At 30.2% G+C, this 14,699-nt stretch overlaps 1 protein-coding gene across 1 annotated transcript in view; it reads left to right on the top strand.

Moving 5' to 3' along the window:
* LOC100215214 (exosome complex exonuclease RRP44) overlaps window positions 1-14,699 on the top strand; it is a 57,765-nt gene that overhangs the window by 11,233 nt on the left and 31,833 nt on the right. Inside the window, exons 7-8 of the mRNA XM_065812654.1 lie at window positions 6,618-6,698; window positions 6,799-6,818. Of these exons, the coding sequence (XP_065668726.1) occupies window positions 6,618-6,698; window positions 6,799-6,818 (101 nt within the window). The remainder of the gene's footprint in view (window positions 1-6,617; window positions 6,699-6,798; window positions 6,819-14,699) is intronic.

Raw genomic sequence — 14,699 nt, forward strand, 5'->3', positions numbered from 1 at the left:
CAAATTAAAGGAAGATAACCATCAACACTAAGATCACAAGATGAAACAGACTCAAATTAATCTCACAAAGAGCAAGTAGGTCTGGTGAACTTTGCAAGAGATAAAACTTGACAGAAGAAAAGTTACTTCAAAGACCACAAATGTTAGTAAATGATAGATTTAGAGAACCTTTTTTATGTTTTATAATTTTTGATAGTTTAGTTGTTTTTAAATTTATTAGAGAACTTGGCTCAAAGCACAAATAGTACTCAGTACATTATTTAATAATTCAAGCAATTGTCTCATTACTATTAGTAAACCCTAAGCCGTAACAAAGGGCTCCAAATGTGGCTTCAACAATGTACACAAAAAGGACTAATAAGGACACCATCCATGCGCAACATGGGACTGTTAATACTCTGATTCTTTACAGTTGTTGATGGAATCAGCCTCTCTGAGAGCTACCACAGAGTTCTTAAAACCTGATTACCAGCCGGCCTCAGATCCATAAAACTGAGTTTTAGAGCTGTACCCTCATTAGGAGATAATAGAATGAGTCTTTACGCCTAGTCATAAAACCAGAGACACAAGCAAAACCCATGCATTCAGTGAAGAAGATCTAAATAACAATGAATGCTGATTCAAGATCTTAAACTGGAAACAACCTATTATAAATACATCTACGCCAGCCCAATAGATGAAGAAGAGGTGCAAGGCTGTTCAACAGATAAGATCTGTTCACTCCTTAAGTCTTTGCCTAGGAGACCTTCTACAAGACAGTAGCCGGATGCATTTAGCGTCTGTCCAAGATAAGTATTTTTATTGAGACACCATCTCTAATCTTTATTCAACCAAGAGCCCCAAGGCAGGGGGTGTTTTATGTCAGAGTTGGATTCTCCTAGCCTTTGCCTAAAAAAGGGTATCCTACCAGGCAACAGGACATGGAGCAGGTTGTACTGGGTTACATGTTACCAGTAGCAGGATAACCTCACCTGACTTTCATATTATTTAGTTCATATTAATTCAATCTTAGTTCATTAATTCAAGTTTAGTTCATATTAATTCAACTATTTTATATCTATTCTATTTTGAAATTTAATGTTATATATAATTTAAAAGTACATTTATCAATATTCTTAAATTTCATATAAGTTTGTGAAGTTGTTTACGTGAGAACGCACACACTTTACATTTTACACTCAATATCAGCCTTTGCATAGCTTTCGGGTGAACTTTTTTGGAAGCTCTAATCCATTTATTAAGTCTTAGATGTTTTTTAGCTTTTTTTACATTGAACCTTAGTTTTCCTTTGGCAATAGCCCAATATGTTTCGGTAGGACGTAATTCAGGACAATTTGGTGGGTTTCAGTGTTTTTCAATGAAATCTACTTTATGTTCTCTGAGCCAGTTTAAAGTTGTCTCAGAGTAATTACGTTATGCTAAATCGAGCCAAAGTAATGGATTACTTGTATAAGATCTTAAAGATGGCAAAAGGCATTCTTTGATGTATATTTTAGTGTTAATTATTCCCCTAGTCACAAAACAAGATGTTTATTCCCCGCATTCACCAACTGCTTGCCAAACTAAGAACTTTTAAGCCAATTTTTCCATTTCAATGCATTTATATTGGGAATTCAGTTTCTTGCGATTAATTATTGAATAATACTGGTGTCCTGGAATATTTAATTATTGAATAATACTGGTGTCCTGGAATATTTAATTATTGAATAATACTGGTGTCCTGGAATATTTGTGTCCTGGAAGAGATTGCAAATATGCAGCATAATAAGTTTCATCAATAATCAAACAAGATTTTTTAGCACATAATTTTCTATAGAGCAGCTTTAAACAACAAATTGCAACATTTTCTTGCTTTTCTTCACAATTCGTTTTATAAGATTTGCAGTCACAATTTCTCTTCACTCTTTGTATAGTGGAAACTATTATCTTAAATTTATTTGCTAATGTTCAAACAGAAATCTCCGGATTTCTAACAAGATCTAGTCAAACAAAAAAATTTTTCTTCCGCTTTCTGATTTCCTTTTGATAGTATCAGTGTCCTTAAATCGTTTCACAATGCTCTGCTCTGTTCTCAAAGCAATCTGCAACTTTTTAGAAATTGTTTTGTTTGATACACCAGGATTTTCAACCAGAAAATGCAAAATTTTTTCCTGCTTCTTATCTTGATTTAATGACATTTTAGTTAAAACTAATTGTTTTGATAACAGAGTTGTTTAAATTTTAAATAACACTAATACAATGATATTTTAAAACAATTAGCTAATTAAAGTAATGCACAATTTCTGTAAACACCACATTTTTTTCTGGAAGTGTCTTAAAGCTCATTCATACCATATATAATGCACTCTGTCCAACATTTGTTACTTCTACCTCCAAGTTTTGTTACCTCTACCATTTTCTCCTGAAGCTGCTACCCAAACCACTTTAATTTTCTCTAACAAATGTTGTTTGATAAAAAAATTTAATAGCTCCTTTTCTTGTCTTATAATCTTATTACTTTTCCCTAGTAAGTGACCGGGGCCCCAGCCCCAGCTAAAAATGAGACTTTTTGCAAACCCTGCAAAATTATAAGATTTAGCAGAGGTTGATAGCCAGGGCTAGAAAAAAATTTATAATACTTAATATATTATAATTTTATGCTTACATTTACTATTTATTAAATGCTTGCATACATTTATATATTTTTAAACTGTAATTTACTTCCAACAAGATTGCAAGCAACCACTATTAAGTTATGAGTTACTTTAAAATAGAGAATAAGTTAAAATACTAGGAAATGTATAATTGAAGACTAAAAAGTTGTAAGTTGTATAAAAAAGGAAAACATAAAGATGGGTAAGAGTTATAAGATTTTTTTGATGTTCAAGGAAAAAAACTGGATTAATAAAAGTTTTTATAGCATGAAAGGACAGTAAAAAAATGCTACTTGTTGAATAAATAGCAAAGCAAAAATGAGTTTTGGTTTAGCATTATAGAGATGATAGCTCGTTTGAGCATTGACCATGATTTTATTTGTAGAAAAAAGAAAGAAATGCAACATTACAACAATGAGAGAGTAGCTCAAGCTTGACAGATAAAGCAGGTCTAATTACATTTACAATGTGCTTTTAGACTTTGTCTTAGAGTTAGAGAGTTGCAACAAAAATATCGCAATAATATTGACATTCCTATTCAATATAGGAATGCCAACATTATTGCAATATTTTTTTGCAGTAAATAAATAAGTTTTGAAGTCTAACAAAAGTTGCGGATTTTAAATCCAGAATTAAAATCCATAAGCCACTGCAAGCCTTAGGCTGTTACATAAGAGAGATTTAAAATTGGCTGCTTGTTCTAAGCAATTAAAAAGTGAAGATTTGTTGTCAAGACAAGAATATAAAGTTGAATTGTCAGCAAATAGAGTCACTTTAGATTTGATGAAAATTGTTGTTATAGATAAGAAATAATACAGGAGCAAAGATAGAACCTTGTGGTACCTTTAAAGTTACTTGAAATAAAGAAGAGGGTAGGGCTTCAAGAATAACTTTACTACTGCAGTTAGAAAGAAATAATTTAATAAACTCAAAACCTTTATATAAAAAAACTTGTAAAAGAGTGAAAATTAATTGTATGATAGTTGGAGAGGTCAAAGTGTTTTCTTGAGTTTTGAAAAATTGGAACATATTTAGCACATATTATCAAGGCTATGATGGAAATCTATTCTGGAGCACAAACTGTAGAAGTGTTTAATTGAGAATCAACTTTAGCATTATAAGCCAAAGTGATTTCCATGTTTAACAATGGGTTAATCTGTTTAACTGTCAGGATGAGTATGGCAATTATATTCAAGAGTCAAATTAGAGTAAGATTTCTTTGCAAATAACTTTGCTTTATTCTGGAGAGAAGTAAAAAGATCAGACCCATGAATTAGAAATTAAATGTTAGACTTACTTTAGTTAATGACACTGTTGAAGACTAACCAAAAGTCTCTAGAACCTAACATCTGAGATAAGATATAAGATTTAGTAAACTGAGAATTGTAGAGCTTAACATCAGACGGGACTTTTTTACATTGGCTTCTTGCAATAATAAAAGGACACTTGTTCTTAAGAGAGATGCTTTTGTAAAAAAGATTAAAGAAATGATTAATGTTGAAAAATATTTTTCAACATTTTTTGATAAATAAAGTAATAAAAGCTTCCAAGATGCACTTTATGCATACATATTATGGATATAAACATATCTGTTTGCTATTTATTTAGATGCTGGCATACAGATCCTTTCATTGTTATATAAACTTTGGTATTTAAATGGTGTAGTATTTGCTGAAAGAGATGGTCTGATGGATGTGTGGTGTGACTCAAGCAAGACAAGAAAAGGAGGCATAATCTTATATAGATTTAAAAAACAAATAACGTTTGTTAAGAAAGATTAAAGTAATTTAGGTATAAGCATGTAGAGAGGTAGCAGCTTCTGTAGAAAATGACAGTGGTAGAAGTAAGAAAATTTGAAGAGAGTGCCTTATTGTATAAATGAGCTTTAGGGGAAAAAAATGCTCTAAGTTGTTTATATTAAAGAAACAGCATAAAAGAGGAAGGCTAAAGCCTGGCGATGATGATGATGATGATGATGATGATGATGATGATGATAATGATGATGATGATGATGATGATGATGATGATGATGATGATGATGATGATGATGATGATGATGATGATGATGATGATGATGATGATGATGATTATAATGATTAAAATGATATTTATATATGCATATATATGTTGATCATAATGATATTTATATATATGCATGTATATACAAAATATAATATGAATTTTGAATTTAAAAAAAAAAACTTTAGGATGTATAAATGTTTATGCCGCCCCAGTCACAAACTCAGCCCTGGCCCCGGCTATATTTTATCAAACCTGGCCCTGGTCAAATATCAACCCCAGTCACTTACTACTTCTCCCCAGAGTAAGGCAGAGGTACCTTTTTTCTAATTTGACTCTTGAATCTAATGGCCATACTCTTCCAGCCATTCCAGTTGAACAGATTAACCCATTGTTAGACATCCAAATCACTTTAGCTTTCAATGCTAAAGTCAATTCTCAATTTTAATTTTCTACAGCTTTTGGTTAAAACAACAATTCCATCATAGTCTTACAAAAGTGTTCTCCAGAACTTTCTTCAATCCTGGCTAAACTGTTAAGTGCTAAATAAGTGGTTCCAATAATTAAAAACTCTTGAAAACACTGACTTTTCTAATTATCCTACAATTAGTCTCCTCTCTAGTATTAATTTCTTAGTAGAAAAGTTTTAAGGTTATTAAATCATTTCTTTGTAACTGCAATTTTAAAGTTCTTGAAGGTCCAAACTGTTGTTGAATTATTTACTGCATTATTTGCAGTAAATAACTCAACAGTTATTTACTGCAAATAATTGTCAAAATATTGTTGATATTCCTATATTAACAAATAACGAACCTCTCACTCTCAGACAAAGTCCAAAAGCATGTAGCTGGGCCTGGTTTATCTGCCAAGCTTGGGCCACTCTCCCATTGTTGTAATGTTGCATCTCTTTCTTTTTTCTACAAATACAATCATGGTCACTGCTCAAACAAGCTATTATCTCTAGTTCGATCAACCAAAACTCATTCTCGCTTGGCTTGTCATTTAGCAAAATTACATCCTTTTACTGTATCTGTCTCTCCATGGTATAAATTTTTTTATTCATCTAGTTTCTTCACACATCAACAAAATCTCAAAACTCTCACTCATCTTCATGTTTTCCTGATCATACAACCTCCAACTTTTTAAGTCTTCAGTTAACTGTTTCCTTTTTCTTTAATCCTATTCTTTGTTTTCTAGGAACTCATAACTTAATAGTGGTTGCTTGCAACCTTGTTGGAAGAAACATATTAAGATAAAAAGTGGCAGTATAAAAATAATTGTTGAGGAAACCTCATGATTTTACTGCACATCCAAGTACAAGTTTTTAGTGACGATATAAATGTATATCCATTGTCATTATGATAATATATCCATTGTCATTATCCATGAATATTATCATTACAATCATTATTCTTTATTATTTTAGCTTCAGTTATGTACAACAAAGTAAAGCATAAAGTTGAAGTAAAATAAAAACATATGTTTACGCGTAATACGTAAAAAAATACGTGTTTAATACGTAATAACATGAACATTTTCAAAAGCATTTAAAAAATCATATACAGAGTTTGTAATCAATATTGATTACATTATTTTTTTGTTTTTGAGTTATTAAGTTGTTAATATTTATTTCAACATTGTTCTGATGAAAATACGTTTCCCCTACTTTTAACATAATAGTTGTGCCACCATATCTTTTTATATAATCCTAATTATAAACTTAAAGATCATTCTGAAGTCCTATGTCACTTATAAATTTAAATACTATTTCCATTTTCAAGTCTATTATATTTACTTTATTTTCTATTATATTTATTTATTTCAAGTCTATTATATTACTTTTCAAGTCTATTAATAAATTTAAAAATACTATTAGTACTTGTAGGTGAATTTTTTTTTTTTAAATAACCATATAAAAACCTCATTTGACTAAATGCACTTTAAACAATTTTTTTTCAATTTTAGAATGAAGGAAATGCTATATTTCCAGAACATCTGCCACTTTCTGATATTCAAAATGGTGTTAAAAGTGGAAAATATTTACAGGTTAGTCAAGCTTGAAATATTAACAAGTTTATTTAAAAACATTAAGATAGCTAAAAAATATAATAAATATAATATTTTAATATAAAATTTTTATTTTCAGGGTACTTTTTTTGCAAGCAGGTAATACTTTTTTGCTTTAAAGTTTTGATTTCTCAGTTTTTGAAATTTTTTATAAAATATATATATATATATATATACATATATATATATATATATATATATATATATATATATATATATATATATATATATATATATATATATATATATATATATAATATATATATATACCCAGTATATTCTCCATTTAGCCAGCACTTTTGCGCTCAAGTCTTTTCGAGCCAACCCACACATCTGCAAAAACTTTAGCAAGCGCATAAAAAAGCGCTTGCCAAAAAAATAAATCATTTTAACAGTTTTTTTTTTAATTGATTTATCTAGTATTTATTCAAAACATTATTTTCGCTATTTTTATTTTAATTTAAATGGCAGAAAAAAATGATTTTATAAGATAATGCAGGCTAATTTAAAAATCATTCTGTCAGCGCTTTCTCGTGCACTGGCATTAAATTTCAAATGGAGAAGACTTTATACTCCCTAAAGACATATTTTTATGGGTAGCTCAAGACCCTTAAATATCAGAAGGGTTTCTATAATTATCAAAAAAATAGTTCTTCAAAATCATCATTTTATAAAAAAAATTATTATTTTAGATTTCACTGCCTAGAAAATGCCATTTTTAAACTAAAAATTAAAAATATGCATTTTTACAAAAAGTATTTGTTGTAATTTTTTCTCTTAATGTTATATATATATATATATAAACTTCTTTAAAACATCAGATAATACGAATTCTCTCAATACTATATAATATAATATATATATATATATATAATATATATATATATATATATATATATATATATATATATATATATATATATATATATATATATATATATATATTATATATTAGGGTGTCCCACTTTTAAACTGACCAAAATATTTTTGTTAGCACTCATTCTTAATCATCATCATTAGGTCCCAGCACCCACCAAAAAAATTTTTAGACTTCTAAGTACATTGGTTCAGGTAGAAGCAGGTTTCATATGAGAGGTTGCGTGATTATTCATAAATTTTACAGAATTCTTTCAATTTTTAGACATTTTTGGTCTAAAAAAATATTTCAAAACATCAAACGGAGAAAATAATATTATGTTCTAAACTATAATGTAATTTTAATGCATTTAAATGACCTTAAACGTGTTTTTTTTAATAAAATTTTAATTTTTAGGCCTGCTGAAAACAAAAAAATACCAATACTCATTATAAAATTGTATCCTATCATTTTAAATGTTAAAACATCTGCAATTTTACTAATTCATATGTCGTTTTTTATTTTCTTTTTTATTTGATGTGATTTGATTGATTTCTATTACATTTGATTTTTCAGAAATATCTAAATTAAAAAAGATATATAATGGATAGTGATGATGATGGAACCCTCCGCAGATCCTCTAGGACCAGAAAAGGTCAGAGTGCAGCAAGAGAGAGAACTGAGGAGAGTTCCAAAGAGCCTTCCTTATGCCAAAGTCATTCTTCTTTGAGAAATACCTCTCCTAGAACTAGCAGGAACCATCAGCCAGGATCCTCATGTACATCCCAAAGCAGAAGTCCAGCTCCTCAACGAACCAACAGGAGTAGAAGAACACTCTACTTGCTTCAGCATCCCCTTCATATGTTTGCACCAAACAGGTTATATTTTTTATTTACTTTTAAAAAGTATTAGAAAAAGCTGAGTAAAATTGTCTATCAAAAATAGTTGTATGTAGAAAAACAATGTAAACCTACTTTTAATTTTTTTAGACTACCCACAATGGGAGAAGTTTGTCGTCGAATATATTGGCTAAGATCAAAGAACTATAAACAAAACTTATCCTGTGCACAAATGTCAGGGTCAAGATTTATGGTTTGCAGTGAAGGGGAGTGTGAACTTATAAACAGAGGGGAATTCACTGGTGTATGTATACTCAGAGAACTGTTAAATCTTTGGGACAGGGGTGGTTTTGATTCAAAATTTCGGTTAACAGAGCAAGTAGTCAAGGAAAAGCTTGTACAATCTTATGATCGCTACCAGAAACTATGCAAAGTTAGAACCCTTTATGAAAATAGAGAGAAACAGGAGCAATTAAATAAAAAAAAACAGGATTTTGTAAATGAGGCAAACTGTACATTTCAAGTTTATAAAACAGATATCTTAAATCTGATCAAAAATGATGAAAATAGAGACAAAGATGCAAAAAAAGAGGACATTGAGTTCCTGAAGAAAGCATTTAGAGGTGAAATGGTAAAGTTTGACAACAGTAAAGACAAATCTTATCATGACAGAATTAAAGATGGAGAAAAAAGAATGTTTGATATGATAGAGAGAATGCATAGAGAAGAACGGGAAAAAGAGAGACGGGAAAGGTCAAAGAAGAAAACAATAGAGGAAAAGGAAAGAATGACAAATTTTGAGATGGAAGTATCATTTTCATCAAGTGGAACAAGTGCAACTGATAATGATAGTGATTTTGAGCCTTCACCAAAAAAACAGAAGATTAGTAAAGATAGAGTTTGCCTGCAGCTTTCAATGAATGACATTCTTGACAAATGGGTTCCATTCTTGACCAGGTATAAGGCAAGCGTTAGAGCAGAAACCTCACTCCTGGCCTCACTTTTCAGTATCGCTGGTGTTGATCTCAATACAGTTCCTGTATCAAAGAGTGGTCTGCATAGAAACAGAAAGATTGTTATAGAAAATGAAGCAGAAATGGTCAGAGAAGAAAATCTAGACAAAGTACGAGATTTAAAGGTTGTCCTTCACTTTGATACAAAACTTGTCAAGCATTATAGAACTGAAAAAAAAATGTCTGAAACTGTAGAAAGGCTAGCTCTCAGTCTTTCATCACTCCAGGTCAATGAACCCCTAGATTTCTTGCTCAGAGTTTTAGAAATTAAGTCATCTAAAGGACAGGATCAAGCTATTGTTATTCAGAACATTTTTAAATACTATGAGCTCACTGACCAAAATCATTGGTTGTAGTGCAGATACAACTGCCTCTAACACTGGAAAGTACAATAGTGCTATAAAGTTCCTGGTGGATCATGTGCTTCAACGACCAGTGCTTTGGCTCTTCCACCTTGGGGGTCATGTACCTGGTTTCCAATTCAAGCAACCAGGTGCACATCATCATGCCAGATTCATGGCTGACTGCCTATACTTGATGACCATGCAGCTGACTTCGAAGATAAATTCAAAATTGAATAAAAGTGAGAAAGATATGTTGCAAATGTCAACTGACTTTATTGTCACATTTTATGGATCATACTTCCTGAAGTCTCCTATTGCAGCCCAGGCACCATCAAATGATTTGGATGCTTTCAAACTGTCTTTAGAAATGATGTCAAATGAGCTATATAAATCCAAGTATGGTCCCCTGGCAAAAAAGCTCCATTCAAGCCCGGTTCGTCATAGTTGGTACCTGACCCCTCAGTTGGTTATTCTTTCAATAGCAAATGGTGATCTAGATTCAAAGGAAAGAACTGAAATAGCTCTAAAGCTGATAAGCTTTGATCCTCCATCACTTGATGAGTTCAGTACAGAACAACCAGATTCACCAACACATATACTTCCCATGTCAGTTTTGTCTGATTTTGTTACAGAGGAGTCCTGGCTGATATTTACTTACTTAGGTATTTCTAGAGAAATGATAAAAACATGGATAGATGATAACTTTAATGTTTCAAATGTTTCATATACAAATTTTCAAAATCAAGTAGCAAACCTTGCAGTGGTCAATGATAGGGCTGAGCGCCACATTCGACTTGTTCAAGATTTTGTGGCTCAAACCCATGATGAAGGATTACTACAAGACACAATGCAAGTTGTAACTAAAAACAGAAAAGAAGTTGGAAAAGATATGAAAAAAACTGATTTTATGTGATTTTTAAAGATTTTGACCTTTTTATTGTTGCTATTTTGTGATAAATACTCATTTGTGATTTTTTAAAAAGCTAAAAATTAAGGAAATATTTTTTTTAGATCAAAAATGATTGAAAAATGAAGATGTTTGCGATATTTTTTTCAATAATCACGCAACCTCTCATATGAAACCTGCTTCTACCTGAACCCATGTACTTAGAAGTCTAAAAATTTTTTTGGTGGGTCCTGGGGCCTAATGATGATGATTAAGAATGAGTTCTAATGAAAATATTTTGGTCAGTTTAAAAGTGGCACACCCTAATATATATATATATATATATATATATATATATATATATATATATATATATATATATATATATATATATATATATATATATATATATATATATATATATATATATATATGTATATATATATATATATATATATATATATATATGTATATGTATATATGTATATATATATATATATATACATATATATATATATATATATATATATATATATATATATATATATATATATATATATGTAGAGGTTCCGAGTTCGATCCCCACCACGTCCCTGGTAGTACCACGCTCAACTTGTTTCTCCGCGCAGCGGCCTTGTTCATCAAGATTTGTGTTTCGGAGTTATAGAGTTGAGAGAGGGTTATAACCACTATTAAGTAGCCTCCTCATCTGTAGTGGCCTTCTCGGCCTTGAGGAGGTGAATAACAATAAAATATATATATATATATATATATATATATATATATATATTTGTTTATATATATATATATATATATATATATATATATATATATTTATATATATGTGTATATATATATATATACACACACACACACACACACACACATACAGTAGACAAAAAAATAAATGGCACAAGTTTTTTCTTTTTTGAAAATTCGCATATGTTACGTTTTCAAGGGAAAAAACTATAAATTATTTGAAAATAGCATTATATTGAAGAATTGTATTCAAAAATTGCCTAATATAAGTTCATATGACATAGAAAAATCAACTGTACTTATATTCATCAAATATTTTCTCGCAAAAAAAAAAAAAATGGCACAAATAAGAAAATTTCCAAATTTTAAAACAAAATATTACTTTTCAATATTTAGTAGGGCCACCTTTTGCAAAAATAACTGCTTGCAGATGTCGAGGCATCGATTCCACTAGAGATTTGATTCCTTCTGGAGTTATTTTCTCCCATGCTTTAACTATGGCTGCTTTCAGATCATTTTGACTTCTGTAAGCTTAATCTCTAATTTTCTGGTCTGTCGAATGTACCACAAATGCTTAATTAAGGTCAGGGGACTGTGCAGGCCATTCGATCACATTAATGTCATTCTTTCAAAAATGTTACTTTGTTGCTATGGCAGAATGTTTTGGATCATTGCCTTGTTAAAAGACGAAGTTATATCTAAATTTACGAGCAAAGGGCTTCAAATTTTGCTTAAAAAACATATAGCATTAAGTGTTTCATCATTTAACCTTGACCTTAGTTTAGTGACAAATTGACCACTTGCAGAAAATAACCTTTCAGCCTCCACACTTGCTACTTGGATTGACTTCAAAGCCGTGTGCAACAAATCTAAGTTGCTTGTTCGTTTTTTTGTTAGCTCAAATACTGCCATTTCTTTGAGCATTAGCTTGGAAGTTGATTCTGTTTTTTGTCAGTTTGGTGAAACCCCTTCGACTGTCTTTCTGATGGAGAACTTAAGCTCTTCTGACAAGGAAGTAAATTGTTGTTCTTGTTTCTGATTAGTTTCATTATCTGACAAATTTTTCTCATCTATAGACTCACTAGTATTTACTATGACTCACAGTATTTTTTTGAAAAAGATCAAAAAAATAATTGCTGCCCCAACCTTCATTTAATCTAGCAGCAGTCCATTCTAGTCCCATGGCATGTTCTACCTAGATAGTAAGTTGTTGTATGCACTGATGCCCTCGCCTTTCTCAATTTATTATGATGTCAGATTACTTAGCTATATGTGGCGCACTTAGCTTAGTGTACTTTTGTGTTTTTATACTGTGCACTTAGCATAAAAAGCATTGATGATGTCCTGCTGAAATAGGCTTGGGTTTGGGCAAGTATCATTTAGATTAGGGGTGGTAAACAATTAACAATTAATAAAAATTATACATTGAGCAATTAATTAGCAAACGATTAACCAACTAATTTTTTGCTTTAAAGTACTATAATTGTTATAGTTTTTTTTTATTAATATTTTGTTGTTATAATAACAAAATAGCATTTTTTAAGTAACAATAACAACTGTTTTCACTTTTTTAGTACCAGTAAAAAAATGTAAACAAATAATACAATGGGACTGTAGAGAAGCCTAATCACCATTTACAATGTCATCTGGAAAAAGTTGTTCTGACATTTGGAAGCATTTTTCATTTGAAAACAAAGCGAAATCATTGTGCAAATGCAAATATTGTTCAGTCAAAATTAAATACCGTTCATCGGCTTCAAGTTTCTTATATTGTTTAGAGCACAAACATTTTTGAGACCAAAATTGTTTCAGACCGAAATTTCAGAAAAGACAAAAACTACACAGCCAATTGTTGCTGCCTACTGTAATAAAACAGGTAACAAAGCTGAAGAAGTATTAGCTCATTTAACAGCTGTAGATCATATTTCTTTTGCAAATTCGTAAATTTGCAAAAGAAATATGATAAATATTAAAAATATTAAAAAGGCTGGAAAGCTCAAGGACTTAAAATCCTTGATTATCGACATACTATAAAGGCAACTGTTATGAACTACGCAAACTCAATAAAATTAAAAATTGCTCAAGAGCTTTACCAAAAAATATAACTGGAGAAAGGTCTTCAATTTCTCTTGATGAGTGAGCTAGAAGGTATTTGTGTCTTAATGTACATTGTTCAGGCAAATTTTATTATGGTCTTGGAATGATTAGAATAAATGGTTCAATGCCTTTAGAAAGAGCAGTTAATATTGTTATTGAAAAGTTAAATGATTATAGCTTAAATTTGATCAATGATATCTTTGGGTGTGTTAGTGATGGTGCATTAGGGTGGTGCTAAAAATAACTTTTTTTGAAAATGTCAGCTGACACCCCTTAAATGTGTTTTATATAATAAAATAATACTGGATTAAGAAAATTTTTGATAAAAATTTTTTTTACGGGTGCCACAAGACCCTTTTACATCAAACAGGTCTCTAATATTATAAAAAAAAGTTTTTAAAAAGTATGTAATGTTGGGTCTCAAATGATGCAAAATTAAAAAGTTCAGCAACAGAAACAACTGGAGAAAAACTAATTATGGAAGAGCTAGATAAAAATAAAGAATCTTTTTCCAACCCTGATGATGAAAATAAATAATGCTGGAAGGAGGAAAGTATCAGCTTTGTTGATAAGGAAATGCAATTTAATGAGGACTATAGTATTATTATATCAAAGGTTCGTAAAATTGTCTGTTTAGAAAATTATCACTTAAAATGATACCCTTCAAAACGTTTGTAGATCAGATTTTGAAAAGAGCTTAGGCCTATTCTGGATACTAAACAAGATGGAATTCTCTAATCAGTATGTTAAAACGATTTTTGGAATTAAAAAATGTTAATTGAAACACCATATGTTAGATATATTCAGAACAAATTTGATTTTATCAGAAGAAGAAATAAAACACATTTCTGATATTGTTCAGCATCTTTATGTTGTGAGTTAAGTGTGATGGCATTGGGAAAAGGAGACTGTGATCTAATAAAATCTGACATAATTATTTTGTTTTTACTACAAAATCTTAGAGAACAAAATACTAACATTGGTTAAAAACTATTAAATGTAGTCTCTGAGAGAATTACTGAAAGAAGAAATTGCTAAATTAGCTTGAGATATTTGTTTCTACATGAGGAAGTAGAAGCAGCACCTTAGTCTGACATTCAATCTACTTGTAATGTAGTACCAATAAGAAAAAAAACTGAAGAATTAGCAGAAATGATATCAAATATAACTTTAACAACAGTAAGAA

This window comes from Hydra vulgaris, chromosome 12 (assembly GCF_038396675.1).
Source record: "Hydra vulgaris chromosome 12, alternate assembly HydraT2T_AEP".
Lineage (NCBI taxonomy): Eukaryota > Metazoa > Cnidaria > Hydrozoa > Anthoathecata > Hydridae > Hydra > Hydra vulgaris.